At 41.0% G+C, this 22,337-nt stretch overlaps 1 protein-coding gene across 1 annotated transcript; it reads right to left on the reverse strand.

Moving 5' to 3' along the window:
* Positions 1 to 285: 285 nt before the first annotated feature.
* LOC111142580 (mex-3 RNA binding family member C) lies at positions 286 to 22,063 on the reverse strand. Its single transcript, XM_022495868.1, has 2 exons — positions 20,833 to 22,063; positions 286 to 3,322 (listed from the first exon to the last, which is right to left on the reverse strand). The coding sequence occupies exons 1-2, from the start codon at positions 21,575 to 21,577 to the stop codon at positions 2,097 to 2,099; spliced, it is 1,971 nt and encodes a 656-aa protein (XP_022351576.1). The 5' UTR covers positions 21,578 to 22,063; the 3' UTR covers positions 286 to 2,096.
* Between the last annotated feature and the right edge of the window lie 274 nt (positions 22,064 to 22,337).

Genomic DNA, 22,337 nt, shown 5'->3' on the forward strand with positions numbered 1-22,337 from the left:
GGTCGACTACACAAGCAAGCAACGGAACAATCCAAACCTAGCTAAATCTCTAATTTCCCTATAACGAAAAATTCTCACTTAAAGGAAAAGCTAAATTTGGATGGAGCATAAGCGACACAGTTAACACTCTAAGAACACACTGAAAAAAAAAAATCACTCTAAGAATGGACACAGGGAGCTGGCTTGGGAGAGGGGAAACATTGTAAAAGAAAATGTTCAATTCTGGCAAATGGCTATCTTCCAGCCTAAACCAATGACTGCATGAAAAACACCAAGGAGAATACATTCAAGTTAATGGAAACAAGTCTTTATTAAGTAACTTTTAATATCAGAAAAATAAAACTCTTATAATTCTCTTTACAGCAAATATATAATATCAGTGCTTTGGCCATCTTAAGTTAAAGGCCCTTTATCATAAAATATATGGTTTTAAACTTTACTCAAATTGAATTTATAATCCCTATGACTTCCCTACATATACATAACAAAAGAGTGTAGTAAAATTAGCAAATACTAAACTATATTGATAATTTATCATTCTTAGTTTGTGGTTTTTAGAAACAGTACACGCACCTAATATATGTCGTTTCCTTGGCTTATTAGTTGCAGTGTACAATGCAACAAAATACAAAATACATGCTTGGTGAACATTCGTTCGTATCTACAAGACGGCAGCTAAAGATTAGGTTTCAATACTGACATTTAACTATCCTACAAGCAATTAGCATTACATCATAATATGCCATCAAGGCAATTTTTATACTGAAAAAATCAAAATAAAAACCGTTATTTGTAAACTTTTATACGAAATGTAACTCTTCAAGTGGAAATAAAAAATAAAATTTGTCTATTTACTATTCAATACACATAGGATTTTCAATTTTTTGTTATATTGAGAAAAAAAGCTCTTTTGTGTTGGGAAAATAACGCTTCAAAAAATAATTAGTAGAAAAACCCACCAGTATATTGTTTTGTCCTTTCAATGCCAGCACAGATTTGGGAACATACTGAGGATGAAGTTATAGACATCCACAGGTGAAATGTAAAAGTGTATCTTAAAGAAATCTTTCCTTGTGATTGGAAATAGTTTTGAAATGAAGTAAACTGATTGAAGGTCATCACAGCTGCTTTTGTAAATTATGCTAAGGGCATTATCATCCCTCTCTCCCTCCCCCTCCCCTAAATTACTAAAAAATAAAAATATATTTATAATGTGCAAGACAAATATGGATTGAACATAAAATGTTTCACATTTTGATCTATATTCTAAAAATTAATCAACAGCTTGATCAGACTCATGAATGGAATGTTCGCATCCTCAATTATTAGCCAATATAGGTGCATCCCAAAGCCCTTCCTGAAATGGGAAAACCCAGGTGGCCATTTCCACATTCACCGAGGCAGGCAATGGGTAGGAATTCACAATCGACACAATTGCATTCCTGATCCACTGATCATACCAGCCGTGAGCGTTCTGGGCGAGATGAAGGTCAATGTAGCAGTTTTTGTCCCAAATTATAACCAGTGATCGAGTAAACTGCCATCAGCCCTATTATTACCAATAAGTAATCACAATGCATTAAAAAGTTACTTGCAATCCTGCAGAATTAGGCATAAGTTGTTGTAAAATAAAAAACGAACCTGTTTTGTCAAAACTGGCAGTGTAAAGAAGGCAGCACTGGAAGTGTCTGGATCATCTGTAATGCCAAGTACCCTCCATAAACTCTTAATGTGGCTAGGCTTTGGGACCCACTGTTCTGAAATCTAGATGTATAAACTTTGCTCATAGGCTCATGCAACCTATGATTATCTTCACTCAGCCAAGCTGAACTTCAGTTTTAACGATTCTTATACAAGCTATGTCTCTGGGTCTACAGGATAGTATTAATAATTCAAACCAAACTAATAGACAAGAGACCACTTAGGTTTAGTGTTACCATAGCAGCCTTTTATAAGTTTACTAACAACTTTAGCCTAATCCCAATAAAGCCTGATAACAGTCATAAGAATTCATTAGGAAGTTTACTGGGGGTACCATTATACCCATGCCTTTACGAGTCCATATAGAGATATAGTATTTATGTATATATATATAGTTAAGAGTGAATTTGGATTGCCTGAGTAACAGCTGTCTGGCAAACTGGACATGATGGCGTTCTCTTTTCACAGATCTTGTTGGCACATTCCATGCAGAAGAGGTTGTGGCCACATGGAACTAGGGCAGCAATAACTTCATTCTCAAAGCAAATCACACAATCGTGCTTTCGTCTTGATTCTGGAGGTGAGCTAGAGGTGGAACCACCATTGGAAGAGGAGTAACTATTGGTACCATTAGAAAAAGCAGGGATGTATATTGGAAGGCCAACATGGTTGCCTGTACTAGGTGGGTCGCTCCTAACCCTCCGAGCAAGTGGGTGTTCAATGCTCTCAGGAAATGTAGGAGACAGACGAGGAGTAGATGGCTGACTTCCTCTACGCTGAGTCTTCATGTTACCAGAGGGATCACTCCCAAAGCCAGAGAGTGGGTTAACTGGTTCAAACGGAGTCCAGATAGTTTGAGCAGATGTTGGTAAAGAGTCAAAGGCAGGAGAGTCAACTGCAAGATCTTCTGAGCCTACAGATGGTAGTGTATCTCCAAACCAAAAGTTTCCTGTGCTAAATGGGCTTGTTGGACTAAAATCAGCCAGCCTATTGCTTCCAAAGTAGGAATCTGTGGAACCACTTCCCAGAGAACTGGAACTATCATTTCGATAATTGGATATCATTCTTGCGCGGCTGGGAGGAACAGGATTGGAGGAGAGCCACGCAGAGCCAAGAGTGCCACCTTCAAAGCTTACATCGGTACCGTTGTAATGGAAATCATTTTCTTCATTGAGTTCAATATAGTTTCCTGTACGCATGGCGATATGCATTTCTATTTCTTCTCGTGCTCGGTCAACATTTTCGGGCATCCCTGTCACTTCGAAGACAGGCTCTTTATCTCTGCTTGGAGTTACTATGTATGTGTGGGTCTGCTGCTGAATTCTCTTAATAGTTGCTCCTTTGGGCCCAACGACCAATCCTACCACACGATAGGGGACCCTCACTTGAACGGTGGTTTGACCTGGCAGATTTGGACTACATGACAACCCTCCCAGGGCAGGGCCATTTTTGTTTCGAGATGCACGGATCATGGAGAAGTGCTCTGCAGCGGAGAGAATTTCTCTTTTGGCCATGGCAACATCTTCTTTCCGTCCAGTGACAACAAAAATGGGCTCTTCACCACGAACAGGTGTCTTGATATACGTGTTTGTCTTGGCTCTCAGTGCTTTAATTTTACAACCTGTTAGAAAGAAAATATTTCATAAGAATCAACATCTATGTCAGTAAAACTGATAAAGACAGATCACAGAAAGCTCCTTTCAAGCTACATGTCTGCTTCTGGGCAGTTTTTTTCTTTATCATAAAAACCTGTCACTAGATCACGAGAACGCTTTCCCAACTCCACAAATGCTCCCCCATCCTCAGGTATACCTGTCTGCTGGCCTTTCACTTGGAGGTGGCGGCACCTCTTAAGTCACGCCTGTTGTCTCCTTCTTGTTATCAGTCACTGCGAATGATGCACGGGATACTGTGTACAGGCAAGCTGTACCATATGCAGGTCTGACTTTCAGAACAGTAATAAAATAACTCCCTTGCAGGATGTTGGTGGCAAAGAAAAACCACTAGTGCACATGTAAGACACTGAACAGCTACTGTCTCATTCAAGCTATACAATAACCCTAAGAACTAGGTTACTGCACTCCTTTTATTGCTAAGGAAAATGAAGCTTACAAGCACAGTTAAACCTACTCTAACTTCAAAACCTATGGTCTTTCTGTCAGTCTGAGAACCGCAAATTTCGCACAACTCTTAAGAAGTTGTTTAACCGACTTCCACCTAGTTGTTGTATTTTAACATCACTCTCCACTCTATAAAACTCATGATGAGTACAATGCTCATGGCTCAAAGGCCATCTCGCATCTGCTCACATCAACTGAATTTGAGGCTAAGCTATCCTCATATCTGGTTATACTAGTCCTACCCACGCATTAACTAAATTAACTTTGACATAAATCAGTGAAATATGAATGCATAAAGACACTATGCTTGTATGAAAATGAAGCGGATTATTTTTTGAAAATTTCAATAAAGGGCTGCCTGGGTGGCTCAGTCAGTTAAGCATCTGACTTCAGTTCAGGTCATGATTGCAGGGTCCTGGGGGATCAGCCCTGGGTCCGGGCTCCCTGCTTGGCAGGGAGTCTGCTTGTCCCTCTGCCACTCCCCTGTTAATGCTCTCTCTCTGTCTCAAATAAATAAGTAAAATCTTAAAAAAAAAGAAAAGAAAAGAAACTCTCAGTAAAAGATGTGTACCTTAAAGAAAAAAAAAGGGTGTTGCTGAATTATGTATGGGTGAGACAACTGTAAAGGCCTGGGGTAAGAAACTAACATAGGATGACTCTGCATTCACTGTAAAATTCCTGCTAAACTCAAAAGAAACATATTGAAAATTGTATGGAACATGGGCACTGCATGTCATTTTATTAAAAGACTACTCAGATTGGCAGACCCATTCTCAAATAAAAGCCTTTGGCCCAAATCCCAAGTGCATTTAAGTTGAAATACAATATCTGAGATGCATATTCATAACTATCCATAATTCTTTAAACTTTTAGAGTAATCACGTATTACCAGTGCCAACTATGTGAGATTAGAGGGCTTCAACGTGTAACTTAAAATGTCAAATACACAACTAAGGCATAGGACTCTGGGATTATACTTTTCAAAGATCTTAATGTGAAGCTTGCTAGAACAGATCTGTCCTCATGAATATGTCATATGTTATTCCTAGGTTCCTTAAAATGAAGGTGCTCTTAAAGACATAGGTCACACTTTGGGTGGTCTTTTTCTTAAAATTTTCCTCCCTCCCTTTTTTGCCCCCAATAAACTCACAATGTATAAAAACTAAGTCTTTTTTTTTAAAGATTTTATTTATTTATTTGACAGAGATCACAGGTAGACAGAGAGGCAGGCAGAGAGAGAGGAGGAAGCAGGCTCCCTGCTGAGCAGAGAGCCCGATGCTGGGCTTGATCCCAAGACCCTGAGATCATGACCTGACCCGAAGGCAGAGGCTTAACCCACTGAGCCACCCAGGTGCCCCTAAAAACTAAGTCTTAAAAACAAAACAAAACAAAAAAACTAGGTCTTCATATATATCGTTTCTAACCTGCATAACTGCAACCTTCCCCCAAGTCCCCTTGCTTCCAGGCCCACCTTACTCCCACCCATTCTCTATAGTCATTTAAGTCAAATGGTGGTTTCTAAATAAAACACAGATCACATCATCACTTCTTTGCATAAAGCGCATTAGCGGCTCCCTTTAACCATAAGGATAAAGTCCAAACAATGTGGCACACAAAGCCCCCTTTACCTGGGACTGGGTTACCTCTCTCTAGATACATCTCTTTACTGGTCTCCTTTTCCCCTTCCTCACTTCTTCTTCTTCTTTTTTTAAAGACTTATTTATTTGAGAGAGAGAGAGAGAGAGAGAGAGAACTGGCACATGGGGTAAGGGAGGGGCAGAGGACCAAGCACACTCCTTGCTAAGCAGGGAGATCCATGTAGGGCTCCTTCCCAGGACCCTAGGATCATGACCTGAGCCAAAGGCAGACGCTTAAGCCAGTGAGCCACTCAGGCGCTCCTCCCCTTCCTCACTTCTTGAACTCTGCTGTGAGTTTCTACCATATTAAACTTCTATCCATGTTTCCTTGCTTCCATGACTAGAATGCTCCTTTGTCCTTGGCTCTTTACTCCCACTTCTACGTGCTTAATTCCTACTGGCCATACAGATTTTGGTTTAGATGTCTCATCCTCTGCAAAGGTTCCTATCCCTCAAGACTGCTTTGTGCGCCCTTCCTAAACATTCCCAAACCACTGGGCGGTTGACGAGAAGTACAGGCCTTTGGGGTGCCCATAGGGCATGTGCTGATTTCTGCGTAAGAACACTGGGCCTTTCTTATACATATTGCTTTGCAGCTAAGCTTTTTTTGCTGAGTTCTTCAAGACTCTTATTCTAGCCCCATGCTGCTAATACAACTTTGTTGAAAGGAGTTGATTATGCTAACTTCAATTTTAACACATTCAACACAACTTTATTCAACCTACCACTAGACTTATGTATCTTAACCCAGACCTATTCCACCTTCCAACAAAATGTAAAACTTACAAAGAAATAAATGGCTTTTTTCCTCACTGCTGGATCCTAGGTACCTATCATGAAAACACTTTTAGCATTAGGTTTACTTGAATGTGAAGTTATATTAATCTGAGAAGACTTGGTGCAAAACTGCAAGGAAAGCACTTAGTACATAACTGGATGAGGTAAGAAGGGCCAAGGGGAGAGGGGTGGCTTGTGGGCTATCAGGAAATTATTACAATGAGTTGAATTTATGCTACTATAAAACTCAGAAGTTTTAAGCACTAAGAGTGCTGCTGTAAGTTTACATCTGTAATGAACTATAAGATTAAGTTGATGGTGTAACTTTTAACTATACGACAGTGTTACTGCTTTTGCTCCAACAGAAAGTGTGTTAGAAGATAAGAGCAATAAAACTTTTATATCTTTTTTTTTTTTAAGATTTTATTTATTTATTTGACAGACAGAGATCACAAGTAGGCAAAGAGGCCAGCAGAGAGAGGAAGAGAAGCAGGCTCCATGCTGAGCAGAGAGCCAGACGCGGGGCTCGATCCCAGGACCCCAGGATCATGACCTGAGCTGAAGGCAGAGGCTTTATCCCACTGAGCCACCCAGGCGCCCCAAAACTTTTATATCTCCTTATTGATACAGAATCTGAATCTTCAGGACTCTCTCAATTCAACACGGAAGGTGTCGCTTGGGGCTGTGAACTGAGGGTACTTCCTAAGGCCAATCAACACGTGACTGACAGAGAGCTGCCGAAGACATTCTGAAAGGCTAACGTCAACCAATAACTAACTGTTCACCCTATATATCCAGGGCAGTTATTGTTATTATTCAGATACTCTGGGCTACAACTTAACAAGAAGGCAGTCTGCTAGCATCACATTTCTAACGAAGAAGGTCCTGTTCATCCTGCAGAAAAGCACTGGGCAATTTCTATTAAGCACAAAGGGAGAAATAACAAAAGGGTCTGGGGTTAGCTCCTCTCAACCCATACTAATACTGACCACTAGAAAGTTGAACCGAGTAAAGTTCTCCAAATAAATACCTGTGACTATAAGCAACTGTCAGCTGACCTTAGTAGAATACTTTTTGTTTAATACCTAATAGGTGTATTATTAACTAAGAAAATATGCCTAAAGGTACACAAAACACTCTCTGGCCTATGGCTGGTACTAACAAAGAGGTGTTTAATAATTGGCTCAATAGGAAGAACAGAAGACAAACATTCTGAGCAGAAACCACTTCTGAGATAGGAGAGGAAGAGGCCAATTCTGCCACAAAGACAGTGTCTATGGGTTTTGCAGATAAGGGTAAAGGTAATTGGGAAGATGGCTAAACCAACCCCTTTAAGCCACTAACAACAAAAACAGAAGAATATATCTGTTCTCTCTCCTAAAAAAATTTTTTTTTAAATGAAGTTTTTTTTTTTTTTTTTTTTTTAAAGATCTACCCATTTATTTGACGGAGAGAGAGAGAGATCACAAGCAGGCAGAGAGGCAGGCAGAGAGAGAGGGGGAGAAGCAGGCTCCCTGCTGAGCAGAGAGCCCGATGCGGGGCTCGATCCCAGGACCCTGAGTCATGACCTGAGCCGAAGGCAGAGGCCTAACCCACTGAGCCACCCAGGCGCCCCTCTCCTAAATTTTGTAAGAAAGTTTTTTCCCTCCATTTTATTTTATTTTATTTCTTTTCAGTGTTCCAGCATTCATTGTTTATGCACCACACCAGTGCTCCATGCAACACGTGCCCTCCATAATACTGACCACACACTAGCCTCAACTCAGATTAGGACTATAGGAAACCTCATCAATCATAATACTGTTTCTACAGGAACATACATATTATGAATTTCAAACAACTAACACATGATTTCTAGAATATATATAAAGTTGGGAAAATTTGAATAGGGAGAGTTATAAATAGGCAACACAAACTAAAGAGAAAACAAACTTGTTTTATTATTTTACAGGTGAAGAAGGTTAAAAAGCTTTTTGGAGTATTTTAGATTGACTTTCAATCTGAAAAGTCTAAGATATTTAAAAAAATCATGGAAGACTTTATAATCTCAGAGGGGCAAAAAACTCATAAGCCTTAAGAAAACAGATAAATCAGACTGCACATTAAAAGAAACAGCTCAGGGCATGGAGGTGGCTTAGTGGGTTAAGCCTCTGCCTTCAGCTCAGGTCATGATCCCAGGATCCTGGGATGGAGCCCTACATCGGGCTCTCTGCTCAGCAGACAGCCTGCTTCCCCCCTCTCCCTCTGCCTGCCTCTCTGCCTACTTGTGATCTCTGTCAAATAAAATCTTAAAAAAAGAAAAAAAAAAAAAAGAAAAGAAAAGAAACAGACAGCTCATAGAAAAGGAAATAAATAAATGGCTATGGACCATGAAATTCCCATTTTCACATGAACTGAGGTATCTTTTTCCACCTCTAAGACTATCCAGTATCAAAGCCAGAGCTAGTAAGAACAGGGAAAAGGACCTTCATATTTAGCTGCTGAGAGTATGAATGGCCTGATGGCACTTTGCATTATTTATCAAAATTACAACTGCATGGATCCTTCTGCCCCTACAATCCCACTCATAGAATTGATTCTGTAGAAATACTTGCACAGGCGCAAAATGACCTCTGTATTATATTACTTAACTGTTCGTATTAGCATGTGGTCAGTATAGCTATACAATGGAATACAATGCAGTCATAAAACTGGTTGATTTAGGGGGACAGGGTAGGAGGGAGACTTAATTTCCCTTTACACTCTAATTTTTTATAATTTTGAACCATACAAATGCATTAGCTTTTTCCAAGAAATATAATTAAATCAGAAAAATTTTTAAAAATACAAAGAAATGACACATTTTACTAGACTTAGAATATTAATCAATCTTTGGCTAGAACTGATATTATTTTAGACTGGATGAACAGCAGGGCAAATGATATCATAACTTCAAATGTGAACAAGGCTTTTTAATTCTAAGAGGTAAGGACTAGCAATTTTTTTTTTTTTAAAGATTTTATTTATTTGACAGAGATAGAGAGCACCAGGTACAAGCAGGAGAACAGCAGGCAGAGGGAGAAGCAGACTCCCAGCTGAGCAGGTAGCCTACTAAGAACTGATCCCAGGCCCTGGGATCACAACCTGAGCAGAAAGCAGAGGTTCAAACGACTGAGCCATCCAGATGCCCTAATAACTGTTTTCTTATAGCTATTGACAAAAACCAACCTATGGCAAGCTGTATACCAGAATATGCAGAGGTTCAGAACTAGGATAGCACCAACTTTAATAGTTGTAATTTTATTTTGATTTGGAAGTAAGTTCCCCAAATAAAAAAGTCTCCGACTTTCCCCTGGTATAAGAACCCATTTCCTCTTTCTATATCACTGAGGCTAGAGCTGTGTTTGCCTTAAAAACCCTTTAACTGCAGCCAGAATTATGGTCCCTGCACTCCCTGGTACGGCAAAGGTCCTGTCTTGCTTTTTCAGGGTAAAGAGAACTTCTCCCACCAAACGTGTCAGTGATTAAGAGGGAGAGATCCCCTGCTAGGAGAGGAGTTAAAAGAAAAGAACTGAAATGATGGGATCTTCAGTGTTTCTCAGACCATGGTTTACTATATTAATTTAGTAGGTTGCAATCAACATTTAAAAAGGGGGGAAAAAACAACCCAACAACGCGAAGCTCAACGTGTTCCAAACAGGTGTACACAGAGCAGCAATGCCAAGTGTTCTTTTGCGGAGGATGGGGTGGTGGTATCACGGAGTAGTAGTCAGTAGCTCCAAATGTTATAGGAAGTGTTGCTGACTTTTTTAAGATTTTATTTATTTATTTGACAGAGAGTACAAGTAGGCAGAGCAGCAGGCAGAGGGAGAGGGAGAAGCACACTCCCCACTGAGCAGGGAGCCTGATGCGGGGCTCGATCCCAGGACTCTGGGATCATGACCCGAGCCGAAGGTAGCCGCTTAACCGACTGAGCCACCCAGGCACCCCAGTGTTGCTGATTTTTGACAGAGTATTTTGTTTTCCAGAAATTCATTGTATTTTCCAGTCACTCCATAAATTACATGCATCTTACATATAAGGTGACTGGAAGAAGTTAAAACCCTTACAAACACCAAAACTGTCTTATGTGTTTATTTTAACTTTGGGTCATCCTTGGCATGTAACTTTCTTCAAAAATTTCCCCCAATTGTTTTGTTTTGAGGAAAAAGGATCCTACTAGGGTATCAGTGTATGTACACACAACATACACACTTTCTTTAAATAAGGAGGGGGCAGTGAAAACTCCCTGAGTAGCTCTTTACCTTTGAGAAAATTAGAACTCCCTGGCTTGACATTAAAATCTTCCCCTCACCAACTCTCTCCCATCAAGCAGCCAGAACCTACCTTTTCTTAATCTTTATTATCTCCTAAACATGTCTTGTTCCTCTTCTATCTCTACTCAGATATTTCCCTAAATAACATGGAAAACTTCCTCCTGGTACCCCCCCTCCAAACCTTATAGCTTTGAGTAACAAACATGGCCATTTAGAAGATGAGGCTATGTGAAGGGCTCTATGAACTCAGTAATAGTACAACGGTACTGGCTCTTATTATTATGGCTACGGCATATGAATCTTCCAAGGCAAGCAAGGAAACAATGTAGGAAGCAGAAAACTGATTGTCTGTAGGCCTTGGTTCTAATCTATCACCAATTACTCCTGGTTTCAATGCTAGGTCATTCAACCTCTAGGTCCCTTCCAATGTGTAAATTTTTTGACCAAGTCCCCCTTCTCCTAGGAAATACAGTCACTGCTTCTCTTTTGGTCTTAAAAGCACTTGGGACAATCAGATACTATGTTATTTCTCACACACACAAACACACACACACACACACACCTATTCTTCCTCTCCTCAAGGAAAGGTAGGTTGAGTAATGGTTGGGAACATTGGACTTTGGATCATTATTAACCTGCTTTGTGAACTTTAGCAGGTCACTAAACCTTTATCTCTTCTTCATGGGTGAGACTGATTAAAGATATTTCTTTCACTTGGTTTTTGTGAGGATTAAATGAAATCATGTATTAAAAATGCTTATTATTATGCCCATTATTCAAGTAGGTATTTCAGCAAAGGGTACTCTTTCAGACTACCCCATCACCCCCAAAACACTGCTTCAATTATTTCCTGAGTAAAATGATCTAATACCCTTAGCTTTGAAATAAAAATTTGGGGCACCTGGGTGGCTCAGTGGGTTAAAGCCTCTGCCTTCGGCTCAGGTCATGATCCCAGGGTCCTGGGATCGAGCCCCACTTCGGGCTCTCTGCTCAGCAGAGAACCTGCTTCCCTTTCTCTCTCTCTGCCTGCCTCTGCCTTCTTAAATAAAATCTTAAAAAAAAAAAAAAAAAAGAAATAATAAAAATTTGTAGTTTTCCAGTTTTCCAAACTCTTCTAGATATATTCTCATTTAATCATCGTAACAGTGATTTAAGCAGGGCAGGAAAGACTTTAACTGAATTGCTCAAGATCTCCCAGCTGGAAAGTCAGATCTCAAACCCATATTGTCTTAATAACCACAATCTCCTCTTACTACTCCATACAATTGTTCTCTAAAAGCACTAGAGAAACCCATTATTTCATGTTCCATGATGTATTAGAACGAGGGTGGTCCTTCTCCTCATAAGCTAGCCTAGACATACCATTCAAAAGCTCCTTTAATTTTACAGGAACTCAATTTCAGTAATATATCTTCAAAGACTGATGAATATCAGCTAAATCCCAGTAACAGTGTTTCTTATGTACACAAACTGAACTCAAAATTTAAATAAACTGTTTAGATTAGCAATGTAAACTATCCCTAAATGCACAATATACAAGTAATAGCTTTCCTTTCTAAGGTTCAAGTGTCCTTGTAGCTCTTCTAGTCAAAATCCTCTGAAATTATTTGTGAAGAATACAGTCTCATTGTAAATATCACTGACAGGACTTCAAATAGCTTCATTTATAGGATTTTAGTTCTGTTGTTATCAGTATTCATATTGACATCTAATGCTTTAAGTCAAGTATGTCTACTGCCCTTAAAACAAAGTCGATCTCAGGTTGACTGGCTCCTTACATAAAGGGTTGGGGACTAAGGTAAGAGAAGAAAATCCCAATTTCTGTAATATGGAAACTAAAACAGTAATAGTACAACGGCAAATCTAATCTGATAATCCAGTTCAATAAAATAAGCAGCAAGTATTTACTTTGCTTCAGGTACTTTAACTGACACCAAGGATGCAAAGATGACTAAAATTCAGTGCTTGCCCTCACTGACTTGTATCAGCTCCAAGCACCAGAAGGATTTGATGTCTACACACGTTCCTGTACCGATATCAATCTCTTATTTTCTTTTCTTATATTGGTGGTGGTGTTCAAACCTTCTATATCCTTACTGAGCCTTTGTCAGCTTGCTCTATCACTTAATGAGATATGAGTGTTAAAGTCTTTAATTCTATTAGCTTGAGGCCCTGGGTATGTTACTTATATCCCCATAGATCTGTTTCCTTATGTGTGCGGTGGAACGCAGAATGGATCAGATGAGATAAACTGTCTCACACGCTTGAAGGTTTACCATTAAAAAAACAAACAAACCAATTTTCTATAGGAAGCTGAAAACACTTAAGGAATTTTCCTCCTCAAGATAAAACTTGTATTTAGATTGTACAAAACTTGGAGGAGATATGTTTAAGTCAACCTAAATGGGAATTTGAAATCTGGTGTAGTTTTGCATGATTTTAGGGATTCTTTTTGGACAAAAATCAGAATGTAAGCGCTGTAAGAAATAATCTAGCTCAATCTCATTTTATACACAAGGAAAACTGAAGCCCAGAATTATAAACCAATGACCCCTAAATACACCATTATTCTCTCAACCTGCCTCAGTTTCTACTTGATTCTTAAACTAAATTTAAAATGCCCCCTGTTTTCACTTAGAAAAGAGGACTGAAATAGTTAATAATTAAAAAAAGGGCTCACATTTGGCCTTTCACTAAAGCTGAAACACCTAGAAGAGGGTGTAAATTAGAGATGAACGGTCAAATAAGTTTCCTAATTGAGGATTTTAAAATTAGGTTTATCCCTTTTGGAGGATGTTAATAGAAACCTTAGAATTACTTCTGTTTGGGTACCATATAATATAATCAGATTCATTTGTAAACTTTAAAAAATACAGTGTGCATCATTTAGTTAGTGCTATACCCTGGGAAAACTTAATAATGTAATAATTTTTATTTTCAACTAGCATTTTCTCAGAGTACAAACCCTGCAGTAAAAAAAAAAAAAAAATGTATAAACTTTATCCTACCCCATATATAGTTTATTATCTCTACACTTGCAATTGTGCCATGCGTTTGTACTAATGACATCTTCTCAAACTTGATCCCCACAACAAATGGGGTGTGGGAAGGGGCCAGGAAGAACAAGTTGATGGAACAGGGTTTTCCACAATAGAGACTCTGCAAGGTTAACTGATTTGTCCAAAGTCACAGGCAACAAATGGCGAATCCAAGTCTCTAACAAGTTTTCTAACTCCAGGCTCCAATGTCCTTTCCTACAGTATACTATAAAATGATACTGATGGAAAGGTAGAAGTCAAAGGGAAGAATGGTACAGAAGAAGGAACAGTAATAAAAAGGTCAGCCCAAAATGCAAATCTTTTACAACAGTAACCCTTTTGGGAAATTTTTTAGCTGTTTGGAACTATTCCCTCCCCACTCTCTTCCAACCATGTTAAAAAGACCAACTACTTCATGCTAATCTTCACCTACACCTATAATTTTCACTGAAGAACTGTCTTTACCATTTTAAGTCCTAGTCTTATTATTCCATGATACAACTTTAACTGTAGTCAAATCAGGCTTCCCTGCATACACTGAATTGCAGTTTTTGCTTCCTGGACAAAGGAAACAAACCATGCCCACATGAATTGTTCTTAAATCCCAAACAGTGGCATCAAAGAGGTTGTTATGCAGTGCAACTTAAAATTTTCAGAATCAGCCATGGAATAAAGATTTGATCTAATCCAATAGCATTAGGCTTTGCATACATTCAATTTAGTATATAGTTGGGCTTGGCAACACTAATACTGGAAATTTATTTTAAAAGTCTAAGTATCAGATTTAATCTTTACAAATGTCCATATGATACCCCTGTATGGTGGCATGGGGAAAAAAATTAAAGTAAAGCCACAAATTATGGTATATAAGCCATCTGGGAGGCATTAAGATGCAGTTTAATAATAATAAAAAAAACCTATCACTTTAGAATCTACCTGAAGATCAGTTGGGTTTCAAAATAAATTTTCCATAATTTATTTGGAGTTTTCTAAAGGAGTTTTTAAACTGAAATTACACTTTTCTCTTTTTTTCAATTGGGAATTCAACTTTAAATTACAAATTCTACATAGCATAAATAAAATTAAAAATTCTGTAATAATTCTTTTGATCATAAAATAATACTGTGGTAGTCAACATGGCCATTCACTAATATTCTAGCTCTCTTCTATGGGCACATGGTTGTAATGGACTTTCTCACCTACTTGAAGGTAGGTGTGGTCAGATGACTCTAATTAATGAAATATGAGCAGATGTAATTACTACTTCCGGGTTTAACATTTAAAGACCAGCATGTCCTGGGGCTCCTGGGTGGCTTAGAGGGTTAAGCCTCTGCCTTTGGCTCAGGTCATGATCTCGGGGTCCTGGGATCAAGCCCTGCATGGGGCTCTCTATTCAGCGGGGAGCTGCTTCCCCCTTCTCTCTGCCTCTCTGTCTACTTGTGATCTCTCTGTCAAATAAATAAACAAAATCTTAAAAAACAAAACAAAACAAACAAACAAAAAAAAAAAAAACAGTATGTCTTACTCCACTGTCTCTTATCCTGCAGGCACATTGGAAGACCAATGAACACTTGAGATGGTGGCTGCTGTGTTGGCCTAAGTTCCTGAATGACTGAAATAACCAGCACCCCTGCGAATGATAAACCTTTATTGTTTTAATATTGAGATGCTGGGCTTTGTTATCACAACATAATTTAAACCCATCTGCACAGAAATGCCATGTAGCCAACAGACATTCAGATACCAGTTGGGTCTAGTTCTTTTGCATTAGAAGAATATAATGTGTGAAACTGCTAAAGCCAAGAAAGTACATGAAAGAGTGGTTCAACTTAGTTTCAGATTTAACTTAACAAAAATATGTACTTATCACTTAAAGTTTCATGTGTTTCAATTTATTTGTATATCAGTGTCCAGAGATATTACAGATAAGATTACATCCGTCTGAAGAGGTATCTAAAGCCTAGGGAGTTTAAGTGACTTGTCCAAGATCACAAAGTGAATTACTGGTACAGAGTAATCAAATTTAGGAATTTTAATTTCTGATTGCTGATTCTTTCCAATATATCACAGTTGAGCAGACACTGTCCAGGGAATCTGGGGTAGTTTTTATATTAAACATGCATTCTGAAACATTTTTGTATTTAGTTTAAGGCAAAAGTATTAAATCCTTCAATATGTGCAAATATTAAACTCAGTCAAAATCAAATCGACAAATTAAGCACTATCTTTAAAAAAAAATTTTTTTTTTTTTTTAAAGATTTTATTTGTTTGACACAGAGAGATCACAAGTAGGCAGAAGGCAGGGGTAGAGAGAGGGGGAAGCAGGCTTTAAGCACTATCTTATAACTAAATGCTACCTCTTCCCTTGAAAACTTAAGATGTAAGAAGAGCTACCCAGAATTTCAACCCATAAACTTTGTTGAAAAATTTCTAAAGAGAAATCTCTAACATAGTAACACTTTCCAAATACTTTACACCCTGGATCATTTTTAGATTGTTGGTAACCAGGGGGTAGAAAATACACCCTTATGTTACTACTTTATTTTCCATTTCCTCCTAGTGTATCAAAATAGGTCATTAGCTGAATAAGGCAGGAAGAACAGGCCGTAGATTCCCCACCCATTTGCAAAACAATATCATTGAACCTTTCCCAATGGTCCTAGAGCTAATACAACTGTTATCAACTAAATTTAAATTTTAAAGCCTAGAACTTACAATATCTGCTTTTTAAAGCTACCATGTATATAACACAAATTCACTTTCTGAACTATAAATGACAGACTTTTTAGTTAGGCATAGGAGAATGAGAATATTAGGATGATAACTGTGCTTTCTGGGTAGCAGAGATAGCAAATTTTATTAAGTAAATTAATTTGGATAGTTAAGATACTAAGTTATCCAAACTAGAAATAGAGTATCCCAAAGTTCATGATTAGGGCAGAAATCAACCCAAATATCATTAACCTTCCTGAGCAGGATGCTTGAATACAGAAGCAGCAACTTAAATCTGATGTCAAACTGGTCTAAATGTTAAGTTCCAGTTTTTGAAGAGGATATCTTTCAGACATCCAGTTTCTACATCTGTAAAATGGGGATGATGGCCTAGCAGGATTGTAGTACCTGGCAAAGAGAAGGCCAACAATCCCTCCTTCTCCGTAAAAGAAAAAAGACATTGTATTTTAGCATTGTTCTGAAACATTCTGTCCTCATGAAATGTGTTTCTTCTTGAATAGGGAATTTATGTATGGCAAGACCCAAGTTTCTCTTTTTCTGTCAGACAGACATACACAAATAAGCATACACCTTATTTTAGTTGTGTTAAAACCTGAAGAGTGGTTCTACCCTAATGAAACGGGGGAAAAATGTCACAAGGATGCATTTATGACAACTTGAAACACTGTAACATCTTCATTATTTAAAAAGTGACCATGTACAAAACCACTGGGAATCAGTGGAGACAGAGTAGCTCAATATAAATAAAAAAACAATTCAGGAAAAAAAAAAATTAGAACTCCAATTTCCATTTTTACCCCATTCTTTAAATTCTTTACATGTTTTATAGTACATATGTATCATTCATACATTAATATTCAGACATTGGGAGTACAAGCTTAATTTGACAAGGTGTACAATAAAAAAAAAAATAATAAATAAATAAAAAGCTGAAGATGACTTTTCCAGACTAGAGACTAGAAAACACACATATAAAGTCACTAACGAAAATAGCTGAAGACCCACATTAAGTTTAAACAGTAACATAAAACCCTGAGGTACAAGTTTTTTAAAACAATTGACTTTATGACATTCAATATTTCCTTATAATGTAGTTAAGAATGGGTATAGAGTTTTTTTAGTCCAATTGGATATCAACGACTGTACAAATTAGAACCAAATCCACTGCCTTAAGCCTCTAGTTAGCCACTGTGAACGTGTCCTGCAGGTAGTACATTTAACATAAGTCAAGTCTGTTGTCAGGTTCACCCTCAATGTCCATATTCTAAAACATCTATGATTATACAAAAAGCCTCCCCTAGTTCCTAGCTTTATTTTACAGTATGGTTGTTTTCAATGAGATGCAAAGCTTAAAAGAAGGGGCCAATTTAACATTTGCAAATGACCATATGCTACTGGGGAGTACATATATGAGGTCAACACTGCCAACTTTCATCACTATCAAAAGCAGCAGTTTGTTTGTTTGTTTGTTTTCTTTGAAAGATACCGGAACCCAGAGGCCATTTACATGAGTTCTAGTCTATATGACTCAGAATTCCATTTGTCCTACCCTTTGCTTCAGAGCTGAAGTCAGAAATGTCTCCATCTGTGTCATAATTATTTCCAAAACCAATTAAGAGATGGCAAACAGAAAATTATGACTTCAGGTAATGAATAAAATGGCAAGAACGGTTAATTCTTTAGAATGAAAATTTAGTTCATCCAAAGCAAACAAGTAAATTAAGTGATTTGCCCTCTTTATTCACTTAGAGAAAAGACAAATTATCACACTTTTAAAGTGCAGGGGTGCCTGGGTGGCTCACTCAGTGGGTTAAGTGTCTGACTCAGGTCTTGGTCTTGGTCTTGGCTCAGGTGATAGTCTTTCAGTCACAGGATCCAGCCCCGCACTGGGCTCCATTCTCAGTGTGGAGTCTCCATCAGATTCTTCCTCCCTTCCGCCCCTCCCCACTCATGTGATCCTTCTCTCTCAAATAAATAAACAAAATCTTTAAAAACAAAAATATGCAAACATTGTAAGGTGCCTTGTCCTCCATGAGTGGGAAAACACTTCACATGTTTTATTACGGTGGAGGGGGGGAGGTAGCAAAGGGGTCAATGATCCACTAGAGGCAGGAAAAGGGGGGCAAGACTTTAGGCTCTTAAGAGAATATAGAGGATGATGACATACTTGTAACAGTACTGTTAACTCTGGGAACTATAAAGTGTAAGAGGAATGGTCAGCAATTTGTCTCCATGTCCTAAGACATAAATAGAACCACATTTCCTTATTAACCAATAAACACAGCCCAATAAGCACAGAAAAACCAAAGACTTTATCTCATTTGCTATTAAATAAATTATAAAATGTTAAATTATTTTAATAGATGGTACAAAATAAAAGCTGGGAATGAATTCAGTTTACTTTTAAATAATGGATTTGTATAAAGGCAACATTTTGTGCAATTAGGGACCATTTTTTGGTGTTTTAAAGGGTACAATACAGATAAAGACAAAAGTTTGTATTATTTGTATTAAACTAAATATACAAAAGATTTCATTATCTTGTCCCTCAAACTGGCAAGTAAATGTTCTTTTCTCACCGTCAACTGGCACCATAAGCACATTGAAGCAACTTGTGCTGAGGAAGTGCCATCCTAGTACAGCATTAAGGGTTTTTCATACTCTGGCCAGAAGGCACACCTTCCCAGCCCCCTTTTTAACCACACACACCCCTTTTAAGACCCCAAGTATCCAAAAAAATAAAATAAAATAAAAAATCACAACTTTTTAATTATACCCAGATTATTATCCCTCCACACTTTTCCTCACATTGTTCTTCAGTCATTCATCTCTATTTGTTGAAGTCCTACCCATTCTCCAAGTCCCTCCGGGGTTGATGTTCTCACATGTATGACTGTTTGTCACACACTGTGGAGAGTGCCATTAACTACACATTCGTTTAGTACCATTCCACAGTTGATTAGACAGTTTTTTAAGTGCAGCAAGTTTGTCTGGATCAATCTCACATTTCCAACTGCCATAAACTCAACACCTGGCAAAACAGAAACTTGAAACACAGCAATTCCTTGCTGTTCTTAACTGAATGGCCAACTCATTCTGGACTTTTCAACTGAGATATTACAATTTTATGCTATGTAAGGTGAAACAGTGCTCTCCTGGATTAGTATCCGTAAGTATTGCAAAACAACTCCCCTCTCAAAACCCACCCAAATAAAGCAAACAAAAAACAAGGCGTCTGAATCTTATGAACTAACTATAGCCATAAACTCTCAATTGAATGGTACCAGCTTTGAACTGTGCCTTTAAAGTACCAGTCATCAGGCAGTCTGAATAAGCTATCTCCTTTACCCAGATTTCAGATGGGTTTTTCTTATTAAAATCTGAGAGGTAAGAAATGAGCCAACTCTGATATTTGAAACCACCATTTCCACAGACCTCTTATTTATGTGTACTTTAGACCACTTGGGAAAGATGAGATCATTTAAGCAGCAGCGCCATTATTTCTTTATTTGACCCCAACAATGCTCTCAACCTAACAGTACAGAGACATGCATCAACCGGTCTAAGCTACATTGTAACGAGGCGGCTGGGGGTAATATTTACTCCCTTAGTACAGGAGAAAAAGCTATGCTAAAGTGCAGAGGACCTTCCCTAAAAATGTCGGATACTGAGGTACTCTGGGCATCCCCTTCCCCCACCTTCACAAATCTACTCCTGGAATCTGAGACATAGGTCCTTTGTCTGAACAATGTGGGAGGAGTCTGTCTGCAGTGCTGGTGTGCTGGCAAGTGAAGAGAATTTACTGAAAACTGTATAAACGCATAAAGTTCCTTAACTCAATTACCTTACTGTCCATTTTTTCTTCATCGTGTACAATGCAAGTGTTCTAAAAGATAGCCAATGTGCCTTTTTCCAGGGTTCAAATGTATCAAAGGAGAATACAAGAAGATCAGAGTTAGGCTGCTCCTCAAAAGCTAAGTTTCTGAATAGCGGAGGGGTAGAGGGGGGTGATGGTTTTACCCACCACTTGAACATTCCCTTCCCTATCGAACGAGCTCTTTATACAAAGCCTCCATTTCTGTCAATTTCTTCACCGAAACGAGCTGCTGTAAGATAAAGCTGAGTGCTTTTTATAAGACAGTCGGCTGCGCAAACTTGCAATCTCGCAGCTTTCCGTGCACAACACCGAATCCACCGAATCCCGACCTTTTACCACCTCACTGAGGTTTTTGGTGCCACGCCAGCCTACTGTTCCACGAATACAGCCCGAGTAAAGTGAACACCACCGGATTGGGTGGCTCCAGAAACTTAACACCTTCTACCATGCAAAAACCAGCGGAATACCGTGGTTTTTCGCAAGGTGACCCATCTTCTCATCTCATTTACCACGGTTCCTCGCAGACCCCTTCGCGATGGACTTGGGGGACTCGCCGGGTTCAGTGTTGCTGCCCGGAGCTCTTTTCTTTCGTTTCCCCACCCACGCCCGGGGGGCCAAGCCCAGGGGGACTCCCCTCCTCCCTGCCGCACTCACCCTGGCGACCGACAATCTCGGCGACATGCTCGGAGCTGGGCACCGGGACGCATTCAGTGGTGTTGACGCTCTTTCTCCGGAGCAGGGCCGCCTGCTCCCCGTTTAAGGCGGCCGCCGCCGCCGCCCCGCAGCCGCCGGGGCCGTAGGCGTGGGACAGCATCGCCGCCATCATGCCCTGGGCATCGTCCCCTCCGTAGAGCACCCCCGCCGCCGCGGCCGCCGCGGCCGCCTCCCGGGCATCGAAGCTGGCGGCGGGCAGCAGCACCGACCCCAGGGACCCGCCCGGGATCGGTTGGGTCTGGGAGGCGGCGGCCGCGGGCGGCGACAGCAGCAGCAGCGAAGGTCGGTCCTCCTCCTCTGCCTCCTCCAGCTCCTCCTCCTCCAGCAGGTCTCCGTCCAGCTCCGCTTCCTCCCCCTCCTCCTCCTCGTCCTCCTCCAGCTCCAGCTCGGCCGCCTCCGGGGGCCCGGGCCGGCCGGGCGGAGCCCGCTCCTCCGGAGACAGCCCCGCCGCCCGCCGGGCCTGGCCCTGCGCCGCCGCCGCCGCGGCCCGAAGCGCCGGGGTACCGGGCTCCGCCGGGCTGGGGTCGTCGAGGCCTAGCGCGGCCAGGCGCTCCCTCAGCAGGAGCCCGTCCCCCTCCAGCTCCGGGCCGCCCGCGGGCGGCGGCAGCGGCGGCGGTGGCGGCGGCTGCGGCAGGGGGGCCGGGGCCGCCGCCAGGGCCAGGGCCGCGGAGCTGCCGCTCGGCATCGCGGCGGCGTGCTGTCAATGGCGGCGGCGGCGGCGGCGGCCAGGTCAGGCGCGGCGGGCGGCGAGCCCCATGGCGGACAGGGCTCGGGCCCTGCTCAGCGCGCAAACACCTTTCCTCTGGGGAGGCGGCGGGGCTGGCGACCCGGGCGGAGGAGCGCCAGGGCCGCCTGGAGACTCGAGAGGGCGGGGTGGAGGGGCAGAGGAAGGAGGCAGAGGTAGGTAACTAGGTGGGTGGGTGGGGACGGCGGCGGGGCGGGCTGCAGGAGGCGGCAGCGGCTCCCCTCTCAGGGTTTCTTTTGTTTCATGGCCTTAACCAGCCCCCGGCGCGCGCGGCGGCGGCGACGCCCCACGCCGCGCTCCGAATGAAGCCGGCGCGCTCTGATTGGCTGCTTTTAATCTCTGGGAGCCCGCCCTCTCCTCCCCGCAGCCTTCTAATTCCTTTCCCTAGCCCCACCCCCCCACCCTCTCCTCGGGCCCCGCCCCGCTCCTCCCCAGAGCTCTCTGATTGGGCGACCGGGACAAGCCCGTCCCCGAAGCCTTCTCCTTCCGTCCTTTCCCCTCCCCCCTCCCCTCCCTCCCCTCTCCCTACTGGCTCACTAGGGGACGGACTGTGATTGTTCGCTTTATACGTCACTCTTTGTGACGTCTCCAGGTGGGGGCGGGGAAAAGTAGGAGGGACGAAGGCCCTGTAACAGGCTGAAATTGAGGACTAGGGGTTTTCGCGCAGGCGCGTGCAGTTGCAGCACACACCTGGATTTCT

This window comes from Enhydra lutris, unplaced genomic scaffold, assembly GCF_002288905.1.
Source record: "Enhydra lutris kenyoni isolate GAN:26980312 unplaced genomic scaffold, ASM228890v2 scaffoldscaffold8, whole genome shotgun sequence".
NCBI classification, from domain to species: Eukaryota; Metazoa; Chordata; class Mammalia; order Carnivora; family Mustelidae; genus Enhydra; species Enhydra lutris.